The following is a 15,135-nucleotide window of genomic DNA, read 5'->3' as shown; positions in this document are numbered from 1 at the left end:
ATGACATAATGGACTTGTCTTAGTTATTAGAACACTATGACATAATGGACTTGTCTTAGTTATTAGAACACTATGACATAATGGACTTGTCTTAGTTATTAGAACACTATGACATGATGGACGTGTCTTAGTTATTAGAACACTATGACATAATGGACTTGTCTTAGTTATTAGAACACTATGACATAATGGACTTGTCCTAGTTATTAGAACACTATGACATAATGGACGTGTCTTAGTTATTAGAACACTATGACATAATGGACTTGTCCTAGTTATTAGAACACTATGACATAATGGACTTGTCTTAGTTATTAGAACACTATGACATAATGGACTTGTCTTAGTTATTAGAACACTATGACATAATGGACGTGTCTTAGTTATTAGAACACTATGACATAATGGACGGGTCTTAGTTATTAGAACACTATGACATAATGGACGTGTCTTAGTTATTAGAACACTATGACATAATGGACTTGTCCTAAGTATTAGAACACTATGACATAATGGATTTGTCTTAGTTGTTAGAACACTATGACATATTGGACGTGTCTTAGTTATTAGAACACTTTGACATAATGGAATTGTCCTAGTTATTAGAACACTATGACATAATGGACTTGACTTAGTTATTAGAACACTATGACATAATGGACGTGTCTTAGTTATTAGAACACTATGACGTAATGGACTTGTCCTAGTTATTAGAACACTATGACATAATGGACGTGTCTTAGTTATTAGAACACTATGACATAATGGACTTGTCCTAGTTATTAGAACACTATGACATAATTGACTTGTCCTAGTTATTAGAACACTATGACATAATGGACGTGTCTTAGTTATTAGAACACTATGACGTAATGGACTTGTCCTAGTTATTAGATCACTATGACATGATGGACTTGTCTTAGTTATTAGAACACTATGACATAATGGACGTGTCTTAGTTATTAGAACACTATGACATAATGGACGTGTCTTAGTTATTAGAACACTATGACATAATGGACTTGTCTTAGTTATTAGAACACTATGACATAATGGACTTGTCTTAGTTATTAGAACACTATGACATAATGGACGTGTCTTAGTTATTAGAACACTATGACATAATGGACTTGTCTTAGTTATTAGAACACTATGACATAATGGACTTGTCTTAGTTATTAGAACACTATGACATAATGGACTTGTCTTAGTTATTAGAACACTATGACATAATGGACGTGTCTTAGTTATTAGAACACTATGACATAATGGACTTGTCTTAGTTATTAGAACACTATGACATGATGGACTTGTCTTAGTTATTAGAACACTATGACATGATGGACGTGTCTTAGTTATTAGAACACTATGACATAATGGACTTGTCTTAGTTATTAGAACACTATGACATAATGGACTTGTCTTAGTTATTAGAACACTATGACATAATGGACTTGTCTTAGTTATTAGAACACTATGACATAATGGACGTGTCTTAGTTATTAGAACACTATGACATAATGGACTTGTCTTAGTTATTAGAACACTATGACATAATGGACGTGTCTTAGTTATTAGAACACTATGACATAAAGGACTTGTCTTAGTTATTAGAACACTATGACATGATGGACTTGTCTTAGTTATTAGAACACTATGACATGATGGACGTGTCTTAGTTATTAGAACACTATGACATAATGGACTTGTCTTAGTTATTAGAACACTATGACATAATGGACTTGTCTTAGTTATTAGAACACTATGACATAATGGACTTGTCTTAGTTATTAGAACACTATGACATGATGGACGTGTCTTAGTTATTAGAACACTATGACATAATGGACTTGTCTTAGTTATTAGAACACTATGACATAATGGACTTGTCCTAGTTATTAGAACACTATGACATAATGGACGTGTCTTAGTTATTAGAACACTATGACATAATGGACTTGTCCTAGTTATTAGAACACTATGACATAATGGACTTGTCTTAGTTATTAGAACACTATGACATAATGGACTTGTCTTAGTTATTAGAACACTATGACATAATGGACGTGTCTTAGTTATTAGAACACTATGACATAATGGACGGGTCTTAGTTATTAGAACACTATGACATAATGGACGTGTCTTAGTTATTAGAACACTATGACATAATGGACTTGTCCTAAGTATTAGAACACTATGACATAATGGATTTGTCTTAGTTGTTAGAACACTATGACATATTGGACGTGTCTTAGTTATTAGAACACTTTGACATAATGGAATTGTCCTAGTTATTAGAACACTATGACATAATGGACTTGACTTAGTTATTAGAACACTATGACATAATGGACGTGTCTTAGTTATTAGAACACTATGACATGATGGACGTGTCTTAGTTATTAGAACACTATGACATAATGGACTTGTCTTAGTTATTAGAACACTATGACATAATGGACTTGTCCTAGTTATTAGAACACTATGACATAATGGACGTGTCTTAGTTATTAGAACACTATGACATAATGGACTTGTCCTAGTTATTAGAACACTATGACATAATGGACTTGTCTTAGTTATTAGAACACTATGACATAATGGACTTGTCTTAGTTATTAGAACACTATGACATAATGGACGTGTCTTAGTTATTAGAACACTATGACATAATGGACGGGTCTTAGTTATTAGAACACTATGACATAATGGACGTGTCTTAGTTATTAGAACACTATGACATAATGGACTTGTCCTAAGTATTAGAACACTATGACATAATGGATTTGTCTTAGTTGTTAGAACACTATGACATATTGGACGTGTCTTAGTTATTAGAACACTTTGACATAATGGAATTGTCCTAGTTATTAGAACACTATGACATAATGGACTTGACTTAGTTATTAGAACACTATGACATAATGGACGTGTCTTAGTTATTAGAACACTATGACGTAATGGACTTGTCCTAGTTATTAGAACACTATGACATAATGGACGTGTCTTAGTTATTAGAACACTATGACATAATGGACTTGTCCTAGTTATTAGAACACTATGACATAATTGACTTGTCCTAGTTATTAGAACACTATGACATAATGGACGTGTCTTAGTTATTAGAACACTATGACGTAATGGACTTGTCCTAGTTATTAGATCACTATGACATGATGGACTTGTCTTAGTTATTAGAACACTATGACATAATGGACGTGTCTTAGTTATTAGAACACTATGACATAATGGACGTGTCTTAGTTATTAGAACACTATGACATAATGGACTTGTCTTAGTTATTAGAACACTATGACATAATGGACTTGTCTTAGTTATTAGAACACTATGACATAATGGACGTGTCTTAGTTATTAGAACACTATGACATAATGGACTTGTCTTAGTTATTAGAACACTATGACATAATGGACTTGTCTTAGTTATTAGAACACTATGACATAATGGACTTGTCTTAGTTATTAGAACACTATGACATAATGGACGTGTCTTAGTTATTAGAACACTATGACATAATGGACTTGTCTTAGTTATTAGAACACTATGACATGATGGACTTGTCTTAGTTATTAGAACACTATGACATGATGGACGTGTCTTAGTTATTAGAACACTATGACATAATGGACTTGTCTTAGTTATTAGAACACTATGACATAATGGACTTGTCTTAGTTATTAGAACACTATGACATAATGGACTTGTCTTAGTTATTAGAACACTATGACATAATGGACGTGTCTTAGTTATTAGAACACTATGACATAATGGACTTGTCTTAGTTATTAGAACACTATGACATAATGGACGTGTCTTAGTTATTAGAACACTATGACATAAAGGACTTGTCTTAGTTATTAGAACACTATGACATGATGGACTTGTCTTAGTTATTAGAACACTATGACATGATGGACGTGTCTTAGTTATTAGAACACTATGACATAATGGACTTGTCTTAGTTATTAGAACACTATGACATAATGGACTTGTCTTAGTTATTAGAACACTATGACATAATGGACTTGTCTTAGTTATTAGAACACTATGACATGATGGACGTGTCTTAGTTATTAGAACACTATGACATAATGGACTTGTCTTAGTTATTAGAACACTATGACATAATGGACTTGTCCTAGTTATTAGAACACTATGACATAATGGACGTGTCTTAGTTATTAGAACACTATGACATAATGGACTTGTCCTAGTTATTAGAACACTATGACATAATGGACTTGTCTTAGTTATTAGAACACTATGACATAATGGACTTGTCTTAGTTATTAGAACACTATGACATAATGGACGTGTCTTAGTTATTAGAACACTATGACATAATGGACGGGTCTTAGTTATTAGAACACTATGACATAATGGACGTGTCTTAGTTATTAGAACACTATGACATAATGGACTTGTCCTAAGTATTAGAACACTATGACATAATGGATTTGTCTTAGTTGTTAGAACACTATGACATATTGGACGTGTCTTAGTTATTAGAACACTTTGACATAATGGAATTGTCCTAGTTATTAGAACACTATGACATAATGGACTTGACTTAGTTATTAGAACACTATGACATAATGGACGTGTCTTAGTTATTAGAACACTATGACGTAATGGACTTGTCCTAGTTATTAGAACACTATGACATAATGGACGTGTCTTAGTTATTAGAACACTATGATATAATGGACTTGTCCTAGTTATTAGAACACTATGACATAATTGACTTGTCCTAGTTATTAGAACACTATGACATAATGGACGTGTCTTAGTTATTAGAACACTATGACGTAATGGACTTGTCCTAGTTATTAGATCACTATGACATGATGGACTTGTCTTAGTTATTAGAACACTATGACATAATGGACGTGTCTTAGTTATTAGAACACTATGACATAATGGACGTGTCTTAGTTATTAGAACACTATGACATAATGGACTTGTCTTAGTTATTAGAACACTATGACATAATGGACTTGTCTTAGTTATTAGAACACTATGACATAATGGACGTGTCTTAGTTATTAGAACACTATGACATAATGGACTTGTCTTAGTTATTAGAACACTATGACATAATGGACTTGTCTTAGTTATTAGAACACTATGACATAATGGACTTGTCTTAGTTATTAGAACACTATGACATAATGGACGTGTCTTAGTTATTAGAACACTATGACATAATGGACTTGTCTTAGTTATTAGAACACTATGACATAATGGACTTGTCCTAGTTATTAGAACACTATGACATAATGGACGTGTCTTAGTTATTAGAACACTATGACATAATGGACTTGTCCTAGTTATTAGAACACTATGACATAATGGACTTGTCTTAGTTATTAGAACACTATGACATAATGGACTTGTCTTAGTTATTAGAACACTATGACATAATGGACGTGTCTTAGTTATTAGAACACTATGACATAATGGACGGGTCTTAGTTATTAGAACACTATGACATAATGGACGTGTCTTAGTTATTAGAACACTATGACATAATGGACTTGTCCTAGTTATTAGAACACTATGACATAATGTACTTGTCCTAGTTATTAGAACACTATGACATAATGGACTTGTCCTAGTTATTAGAACACTATGACATAATGGACTTGTCCTAGTTATTAGAACAGTATGACATAATGGACTTGTCTTAGTTATTAGAACACTATGACATAATGGACTTGTCTTAGTTATTAGAACACTATGACATAATGGACTTGTCTTAGTTATTAGAACACTATGACATAATGGACGTGTCTTAGTTATTAGAACACTATGACATAATGGACTTGTCTTAGTTATTAGAACACTATGACATAATGGACTTGTCTTAGTTATTAGAACACTATGACATAATGGACTTGTCTTAGTTATTAGAACACTATGACATAAAGGACTTGTCCTAGTTATTAGAACACTATGACATAATGGACTTGTCTTAGTTATTAGAACACTATGACATAAAGGACTTGTCTTAGTTATTAGAACACTATGACATAATGGACTTGTCTTAGTTATTAGAATACTATGACATAATGGACTTGTCTTAGTTATTAGAACACTATGACATAATGGACGTGTCTTAGTTATTAGAACACTATGACATAATGGACGTGTCTTAGTTATTAGAACACTATGACATAATGGACTTGTCTTAGTTATTAGAACACTATGACATAATGGACGTGTCCTAGTTATTAGAACACTATGACATAATGTACTTGTCCTAGTTATTAGAACACTATGACATAATGGACTTGTCTTAGTTATTAGAACACTATGACATAATGGATGTGTCTTAGTTATTAGAACACTATGACATAATGGACGTGTCTTAGTTATTAGAACACTATGACATAATGGACTTGTCTTAGTTATTAGAACACTATGACATAATGGACTTGTCTTAGTTATTAGAACACTATGACATAATGGACTTGTCTTAGTTATTAGAACACTATGACATAAAGGACTTGTCCTAGTTATTAGAACACTATGACATAATGGACTTGTCTTAGTTATTAGAACACTATGACATAAAGGACTTGTCTTAGTTATTAGAACACTATGACATAATGGACGTGTCTTAGTTATTAGAACACTATGACATAATGGACGTGTCTTAGTTATTAGAACACTATGACATAATGGACTTGTCTTAGTTATTAGAACACTATGACATAAAGGACTTGTCCTAGTTATTAGAACACTATGACATAATGGACTTGTCTTAGTTATTAGAACACTATGACATAATGGGCGTGTCTTAGTTATTAGAACACTATGACATAATGGACTTGTCTTAGTTATTAGAACACTACGACATAATGGACTTGTCTTAGTTATTAGAACACTATGACATGATGGACTTGTCTTAGTTATTAGAACACTATGACATAATGGACTTGTCTTAGTTATTAGAACACTATGACATAAAGGACTTGTCTTAGTTATTAGAACACTATGACATGATGGACTTGTCTTAGTTATTAGAACACTATGACATAATGGACTTGTCTTAGTTATTAGAACACGATGACATGATGGACTTGTCTTAGTTATTAGAACACTATGACATGATGGACTTGTCTTAGTTATTAGAACACTATGACATAATGGACTTGTCTTAGTTATTAGAACACTATGACATAAAGGACTTGTCCTAGTTATTAGAACACTATGACATAATGGACTTGTCTTAGTTATTAGAACACTATGACATAATGGACGTGTCTTAGTTATTAGAACACTATGACATAATGGACTTGTCTTAGTTATTAGAACACTATGGCATAATGGACTTGTCTTAGTTATTAGAACACTATGGCATAATGGACTTGTCTTAGTTATTAGAACACTATGGCATAATGGACTTGTCTTAGTTATTAGAACACTATGACATAATGGACGTGTCTTAGTTATTAGAACACTATGACATAATGGACTTGTCTTAGTTATTAGAACACTATGGCATAATGGACTTGTCTTAGTTATTAGAACACTATGGCATAATGGACTTGTCTTAGTTATTAGAACACTATGACATGATGGACTTGTCTTAGTTATTAGAACACTATGACATAATGGACTTGTCTTAGTTATTAGAACACTATGACATAATGGACTTGTCTTAGTTATTAGAACACTATGACATAATGGACTTGTCTTAGTTATTAGAACACTATGGCATAATGGACTTGTCTTAGTTATTAGAACACTATGACATAATGGACGTGTCCTAGTTATTAGAACATCATCACATAACCTCTTGTCTAGGTATTAGAACACTGTTACATAATTGTAACCCTATTTTAAGATGATCTTCTTGTGTTTATGTTTCAGCATTTGCTGACCGGATGTTCGACCTAATGGTTTCATATTTTATCATTTTGTCAAGAATGGTGGATATTAATTCAGAATTAGCATCGTCTTACAATGAAAGCAGAGAGTACAGGACCTTGAACTAGTTACCTGTTCCAAGACATGGTAGGAGGAGATGCGGTCTGCTCTGCTGTTACAGCAAGACACCCGACGAAGATCTGAAAAACTAATTTCTATGACAACTTCTGTTTGCGTTATAGTGTCGGAAGACACCAACCCTGAAGCTGAAAATAGTTTATTTTCCCAGATTAAAGATGCAGTCGAAGGTGTACTCAGTAAGTCATTGGGGGGTTTATAAGTAATTATTTGCATTGCTGTATGCACAACTGTTTTCATGTGTTCCTTTCCATTATACTGCATCACTTTTTGTAAGTTCTCTGTACGTTATCACTGTAGGTTATCACTGTAGGTTATCACTGTAGGTATTCTCTGTAGGTTATCACTGTAGGTTATCACTGTAGGTTATCACTGTAGGTTATCACTGTAGGTTATCACTGTAGGTATTCTCTGTAGGTTATCACTGTAGGTATTCTCTGTACGTTATCACTGTAGGTTATCACTGTAGGTTATCACTGTAGGTATTCTCTGTAGGTATTCTCTGTAGGTTATCACTGTAGGTTATCACTGTAGGTATTCTCTGTAGGTTATCACTGTAGGTTATCACTGTAGGTTATCACTGTAGGTATTCTCTGTAGGTTATCACTGTAGGTTATCACTGTAGGTATTCTCTGTAGGTTATCTCTGTAGGTATTCTCTGTAGGTTATCACTGTAGGTTATCTCTGTAGGTTATCGCTGTAGGTTATCTCTGTAGGTATTCTCTGTAGGTTATCACTGTAGGTTATCACTGTAGGTATTCTCTGTAGGTTATCACTGCAGGTTATCTCTGTAGGTTATCTCCATAGGTTATCTCTGTAGGTTCTCTCTTTACGTTATATACTGTATGTAGGTTATCTCTGTAGTCTGCAGTTATATTGTGCTGTGAAGCCTAGGGTGGTTCATTCAGCTCATTCTATTGTTTTGTATTGTATTGTTTTTCATTCTATTGAGGTGTACTTTTTATGGTGTCAATCCAACTTTTGTACGTCCCGCAATTTCATAACTTGTCCTTTTTTCAGAGAATTTTTTTAACAGGGTTTACAACTCAATCCCGGAGGTAGAACTCAAGTTCCCCTGCATGAGGAAATGACAGATTTAGACTTTAAAAAACTATTAAATTCATCACATTCGGAAGGACATTCAGGACATCAAAATGAACCTTTACACATGTAGCTTTTACAGTAGTAAAAATAAATGTCTTCTAAAAAGTAGCTTGACTTCTGGTATAATTCCATATATCTTTAGCCAGACACTTTTCTCCCTCTCTACCACTAGAGGTCAGCAAAGTATTCACTTGAGCTTTACATACCCACATAATATATCGACTTGAGCTGTGGTACTCTTGAGTGGTATTTGTGTGTGAGAGAGCGTGAGAGTGTGCATGTGTCTAACCCCTATGTATGTGTGTGTGTGTGTGTGTGTGTGTGTGTGTGTGTGTGTGTGTGTGTGTGTGTGTGTGTGTGTGTGTGTGTGTGTGTGTGTGTGTGTGTGTGTGTGTGTGTGTGTGTGTGTGTGTGTGTGTGTGTGTGTGTGTGTGTGTGTGTGTGTGTGTGTTTCAGAATTTCCATCAATCCTAGGTAGGTACATGATTTCGTCCACGTTGTCATTCCAGAACATTTTTCTTGTCTGTTTTGAGCCTATTGATAGTTGTATAGTGAGTCTGCCAGAAAAAGCTTACAACATTGTGGCATCTTCTGCTTTCATATGAAGGAACTGAACCAACCACTGCTGACATAGGCTACATCCCTAATGACACCATATTCCCTTTATAGTGCACTACTTTTGACCAGGGTCCATATGGCTATGATTAACAGTAGCACGGTACTGTATATAGGGAACAGGGTGCCATTTGGGATGCACCCTTACAGACTGCACATGGCAATGTTGGACAGCAGGTTACTTTGGGATGCACCCCTTGTCTATGGGCTAGGCTGGCTGGGGTTTCCATTCATGTGACATGGAATTCCTGGCTGAAATTCACAAAATAGATTCCCAAGTCATGTTGATCTATTGTAGTGGCATCCTTTCCTCTTTACCATAGCCACTGCCCTAGCCTGAAGCGGGGTTGTTTCGAACGCATACAGTCCACACTTGTACTGTGGTAAGTGTGTTAGGATAAAGGCAGGAAGTTGGGCCTTCGGTGGGAGGAGTCCTTGCTAGACGCGGGAGTGGTATAGTTTTTTGACCATACAGACAGACAGACAGGTCATATTATGTATTTTCCATGTCAAGTAATCTATGCTTTAAGTTGATTGGAGAATCATTGTTTTGTTAGATATAAGAAGAATAAACCTTTTTTTGCACCATATCCCTGGATCTCATCGAATGTTTTGGCCATTTGGAAACCTTGAGTGTGAACTGTATGCGTACGAAACAACCCCACTTCAGGCTAGGGCAGTGGCTATGGTAAAGAGGAAAGGAAGCCACTACAATCAAGTTTACCAGTTTATAGGTACATGGCCAGATTGTACCACTTTATAGGTACAGTTGAAGTCAGAAGTTTACATACACCTTAGCCAAATACATTTAAACTCAGTTTTCCACAATTCCTGACATTTAATCCTTGTAAAAATTCCCTGTCTTAGGTCAGTTAGGATCACCACTTTATTTTAAGAATGTGAAATGTCAGAATAATAGTACAGAGAATGATTTATTTCAGCTTTTATTTCTTTCATCACATTCCCAGTGAGTCAGAAGTTTACATACACTCAAGAAGTATTTGGTAGCATTCCCTTTAAATTGTTTAACTTGGGTCAAATGTTTCGGGTAGCCTTCCACAAGCTTCCCACAATAAGTTGAGTGAATTTTGGCCCATTCCTCCTGACAGAGCTGGTGTAACTGAGTAAGGTTTGTAGGCCTCCTTGCTCGCACACGCTCTTTCAGTTCTGCCAACACATTTTCTATGGGATTGAGGTCAGGGCTTTGTGATGGCCACTCCAATACCTTGACTTTCCTGTCCTTAAGCCATTTTGCCACAACTTTGGAAGTATGCTCTTGGTCATTGTCCATATGTATGACCCATTTGCGATCAAGCTATAACTTCATGATTGATGTCTTGAGATGTTGCTTCAATATATTTACATAATTTCCCTGCCCCATGATGCTATCTATTTTGTGAAGTGCACCAATCCCTCCTGCAGTAAAGCACCCCACAGCATGATGCTGCCACCCCCGTGCTTCACCGTTGGGATGGTGTTCTTCGGCTTGCAAGCCTCTCCCTTTTTCCTCCAAACATAACGATGGTCATTATGGCCAAAAAGTTCTATTTTTGTTTCATCAGACCAGAGGACATTTCTCCAAAAAGTACGATCTTTGTCCCCATGTGCAGTTGCAAACCGTAGTCTGGCTTTTTTTATGGCGGTTTTAGAGCAGTGGCTTCTTCCTTGCTGAGCGGCCTTTCAGGTTATGTTGATACTGGACTCGTTTTACTGTGGATATAGATACTTTTGTACCTGTTTCCTCCATCATCTTCACAAGATCCTTTGCTGTTGTTCTGGGATTGATTTGCACTTCGCACCAAAGTACGTTCATCTGTAGGAGACAGAACGTGTCTCCTTCCTGAGCGGTATGGCGGCTGTGTGGTCCCATGGTGTTTATACTTGCATACTATTGTTTGTACAGATAAATATGGTACCTTCATGCATTTGGAAATTGCTCCCAAGGATGATCCAGACTTGTGGAGGTCTACAATAATTTTTTGAGGTCTTGGCTGATTTATTTTGATTTTCCCATGATATCAAGCAAAGAGGCACTGAGTTTGAAGGTAGGCCATGAAATACATTCACAGGTACACCTCCAATTGACTCAAATTATGTCAATTAGCCTATCAGAAGCTTCTAAAGGCATGTCATACTTTTCTGGAATTTTCCAAGCTGTAAGGTACAGTCAACTTAGTGTATGTAAATTTCTGACCCACTGGAATTGTGATACTGTCTGTAAACAATTTTTGGGAAAATTACTTGTGTCATGCACAAAGTAGGTGTCCTAACCGACTTTACAAAACTATAGTTTGTTAACAAGAAATTTGTGGAGTGGTTGAAAAACACGTTTTAATGACTCCAACCTAAGTGTATGTAAACTTCCGACTTCAACTGTACATGGCCACTACTACTGAAATCGTTTTTTGGGGTATCTGTACTTTACACTACTATTCATATTTTTTTACAACTTTTACTTCACTACATTCCTTAAGAAAATAATATTATTTTTACTCCATACATTTACTCCATAAAGAATTTAAAGATTTTTTAATAGCGCTTGATGGTTTTTGCGACTGCACTTGAAGAAACTTTCATTGACTGACCTTAATGTCTTTAAGTAATTATGGACTGTCGTTTCTCTTTGCTTATTAGAGCTGTTCTTGCAATAATATGGACTTGGTCTTTTACCAAATAGGGCTATCTTCTGTATACCACCCCTACCTTGTCACAACTAATTGGCTTCAATGTATTTAGAAGGAAAGAAATTCCACAAATTAACTTTTAACAAGGCACACCTGTTAATTGAAATGCATTCCAGGTGACTACCTCATGAAGCTGGTTGAGAGAATGCCAAGAGTGTGCAAAGCTGTCATCAAGGCAAAGGGTGGCTACTTTGAAGAATCTCAAATATAAATATATATTTTGATTTGTTTAACACTTTTTTGGTTACTACATGATTCCATTTGTGTTATTTCATAGTTTTGATGTCTTCACTATTATTCTACAATGTAGAAAATAGTGAAAATAAAGAAAAACCCTTGAATGAGTAGGTGTGTCCAAGCTTTTGACTGGTACTGTATATATATATGTCACGAATACTACCGAAGGTGACTCCCCTTCCCGTTCGGGTGGCGCTCGGCGGTCGTCGTCGCCGGTCTACTAGCTGCCACCGATCCCTTTTTCCTTTTCGTTTATGTCTGTCTAATTGTTTTCACCTGTTTCTTGTTGGGGTTTTGGGAGGTGTACTATTTAGGTTAGTTTCGCCCGCTAGTGTTTGTGCGGGCTTATTTTGTGTGTTCATGTTACGTCGGGAGTGGATTATTTGATTGTGGGTTTTTCGCTGTCCAGCTTATTTTAAACAGTGGTCTGTGGGTTGTGTTTGCGCCTTTGTTTTGGCGTCACCCCTTTTGTACCTGTTCCTGTTTTCACTGTGGACATTAAAGCGTTTTGTTCCCGTAAAACTTTTGCTCTCTCTGCGCCTGACTCTACACCCATCATTCACCTGACGTTACAATATATATATATATATATATATTTATTTTATTTTATTTTATTTATTTTACAATCACAAGAGGGCTTTTTGACCAATCACAAGTGGGGCGCCGCCCCTAACACCCTAATAGGCAGGCAGTTCTCTAACCCCCGGCTGTCCCCCCTTCCTCCCCTTCCTCATCCAACTTGGACACGTCCGTCTCTAATCGCTGGTAACCGGGCTAGTCGCATGGACAGCTCCATCACATTGAATGAGGATTGTTCTGGCAGTGAAGATGAATGGTCTCATCAGGGAGTGATCTCTCATGTTTGCAAAATATATCCTGTTTCCACCCAGGTAATCATCATCCCTAGCAGCCCTGTCACTATTACAACTGCTTGAGAAGTGTTACTGGTGTTACTACTGTCTGTCTGTCAGTCAGTCTGTCAGTCAGTCTGTCAGTCAGTCTGTCAGTCAGTCTGTCAGTCAGTCTGTCAGTCTAATCGCTGCTCCTCCTGGTGCGACCACAACAGTGCCCAAGACATCATCCACAGAGTGAGTGCACTGGCAACACTGCTATTTCCATTGCTATTGACTAGTGGGTTAATTCATTCATTAACTATGGAGCATGAAATACAGGCCTGTTGAACATTTATATATTATTGCAAATGCATTGACACTTCTTTATATGACAGAGTTACCCCTGACTGAGTCTTATACCCAGCCCTTTTCTCCAATAATTATACATAGGTTTTGAAAATGGGCCTTGGAATAAATCAATTAGGCTTCCCAATTTGCTATTGACATTAGTCTACTTGCTCAATGGCTAAGTTGCATAGAGATATGGCTTGCATGATAAATGTCACTCAGCTCCATTGCATCTGCCATGACACCTACACACCTATACCACAGTGCAATGCAGACCAGCGATGATTCAATAAGACTAAAACAAGACTTTGTAAGGTGCGTTGCATCGTGGTACAGGTGTGGAGACGTCATGACAGACACAGTAAAGCTGAATGAATCATGCAAGCCAGACCTTTATTGCAGCTCGGCCATTGCCCCTGCATAGAAACCATTAAAACACCAGACTTCAGGGCTTTACTTGACGACAGTTAGACAATTTCACATTAATGAGTAAATAATGAAATCACAGTTAATGTCTAAAACACATTTTTGCAACCCTTTCCCAACAACATTTCTGTTTCAATGTCTGTGTTGCGTTGCAGTCTCATCATCTCAGCCTGATAGGTGTGGCCCACCCGGGGGTATGCGAGGCAGGTCATTAGGAAATGTAAAATTAGAGAACATATGTTATTTATATTTGCTTGTTTGTTTGAACGTGTTAATAAATATGTATACATTTTATAATACATTTCATATTTGGCTTTTTCTTGTATGTTGCAAGTGTTGATATGTAATCTGGTGTCACGACTCCCGCCGAAGGTGGCTCCCCCGCCTGTTCGGGCGTTGCTCGGCGGTCGTCGTCACCGGCCTACTAGCCGCCACCGATCCCTTTTCCCTTTTCTGTTAGTTTTGTCTTATTAGTTGCACCTGTTCCGATTTGTGTTTTCTTGATTTGCTTCCCTATGTAAGCGTGTGGAACACGCCCTTTGTTGTGCAGGATTATTGTTGTGTTCACGTTTGTGTCGTAGGTGTTGTTGTGCTCCGGACTGTGTTGACCCTGTGTTTGGGTTGGTCAGTGTTTTGCGCCCTGTGTTTTGGGCATTACTATTTTCGGTGCCGGAATAAAGTGCATTTTCCCCCTGAAACTCTCTGCACCTGATTCCTACCAACACACCTAGTCAGTCGTGACATCTGGTAGAAGAGAACATATCTTGACTGGTGAGCTTCATCATCAGCACCGGATTCTGGATAAGGGGCAGGGCTTGATCATAGAGATAGATAGAGGTCTCTAGTGCCCAAAA

General features: G+C 36.5%; 1 protein-coding gene across 7 annotated transcripts in view; it reads left to right on the top strand.

Annotated features, from left to right (window-relative positions):
- Positions 1-14,582, top strand: part of LOC139581655 (C4b-binding protein alpha chain-like) — a 63,541-nt gene extending 48,959 nt beyond the window's left edge. Inside the window, exons 7-8 of one of the 7 annotated variants that reach the window (XR_011676263.1) lie at positions 7,900-8,213; positions 9,055-9,246. Coding sequence is in view for 4 of the 7 variants with exons in the window: in XM_071411642.1 (XP_071267743.1) it covers positions 9,595-9,743 (149 nt within the window). In the remaining 3 variants the exon portion in view is untranslated. Of the gene's footprint in view, positions 1-7,899; positions 9,247-9,594 lie in introns of those variants that run through there. The other 6 variants (XR_011676262.1, XR_011676261.1, XM_071411645.1 and 3 more) reach the window with 6 other exon arrangements.
- Positions 14,583-15,135: the final 553 nt, after the last annotated feature.

Source organism: Salvelinus alpinus, chromosome 7, assembly GCF_045679555.1.
Source record: "Salvelinus alpinus chromosome 7, SLU_Salpinus.1, whole genome shotgun sequence".
NCBI classification, from domain to species: Eukaryota; Metazoa; Chordata; class Actinopteri; order Salmoniformes; family Salmonidae; genus Salvelinus; species Salvelinus alpinus.
This window is presented reverse-complemented; position numbering and strand designations above follow the sequence as displayed.